The sequence below is a fragment of the Aptenodytes forsteri genome, unplaced genomic scaffold (assembly GCF_000699145.1).
Source record: "Aptenodytes forsteri isolate BGI_AS27 unplaced genomic scaffold, ASM69914v1 Scaffold269, whole genome shotgun sequence".
NCBI lineage: Eukaryota > Metazoa > Chordata > Aves > Sphenisciformes > Spheniscidae > Aptenodytes > Aptenodytes forsteri.
In genome coordinates, this window is record NW_008794418.1 from 465,182 (window position 1) to 465,472 (window position 291).

General features: G+C 68.7%; 1 protein-coding gene across 1 annotated transcript in view; it reads right to left on the reverse strand.

Annotated features, from left to right (window-relative positions):
- The window catches only part of ZFHX3 (zinc finger homeobox 3), a 115,411-nt gene that overhangs the window by 1,753 nt on the left and 113,367 nt on the right, over positions 1-291 (reverse strand). The window contains 1 exon segment of the mRNA XM_019474672.1: positions 1-291. This exon segment is cut by the window's left edge and continues 737 nt beyond it; it is cut by the window's right edge and continues 47 nt beyond it. Coding sequence (XP_019330217.1) covers positions 1-291 — 291 coding nt within the window.

The window sequence follows — 291 nt, forward strand, 5'->3', positions numbered from 1 at the left end:
GCGGGGGGTAGTAGGGGGAAAAGCCGGGGACGAAGTAGGGAAGGAACTGGCTCGTCAGCAAGGTGGTGGGGTCCGAATTCAGGGCGGCCTGCAGTGCCTGGAGCTGGGCAGGCTCCACCGCATACTCCATGGTGGGCAGCGGGGCCGAGAGGGCGCCCGCCGGCGCCTCCCCCTTCTCCTTCTTGGGCCCTGGCAGGGGGTCCCCCTTCCCCTTGGGTGCCTTCTCCTTCTCTTTTGCCTTCTCGCTCTCCTTCTCCTTGCGCTGTGGCGGGGGCGGGTGCTGGGGCTGGG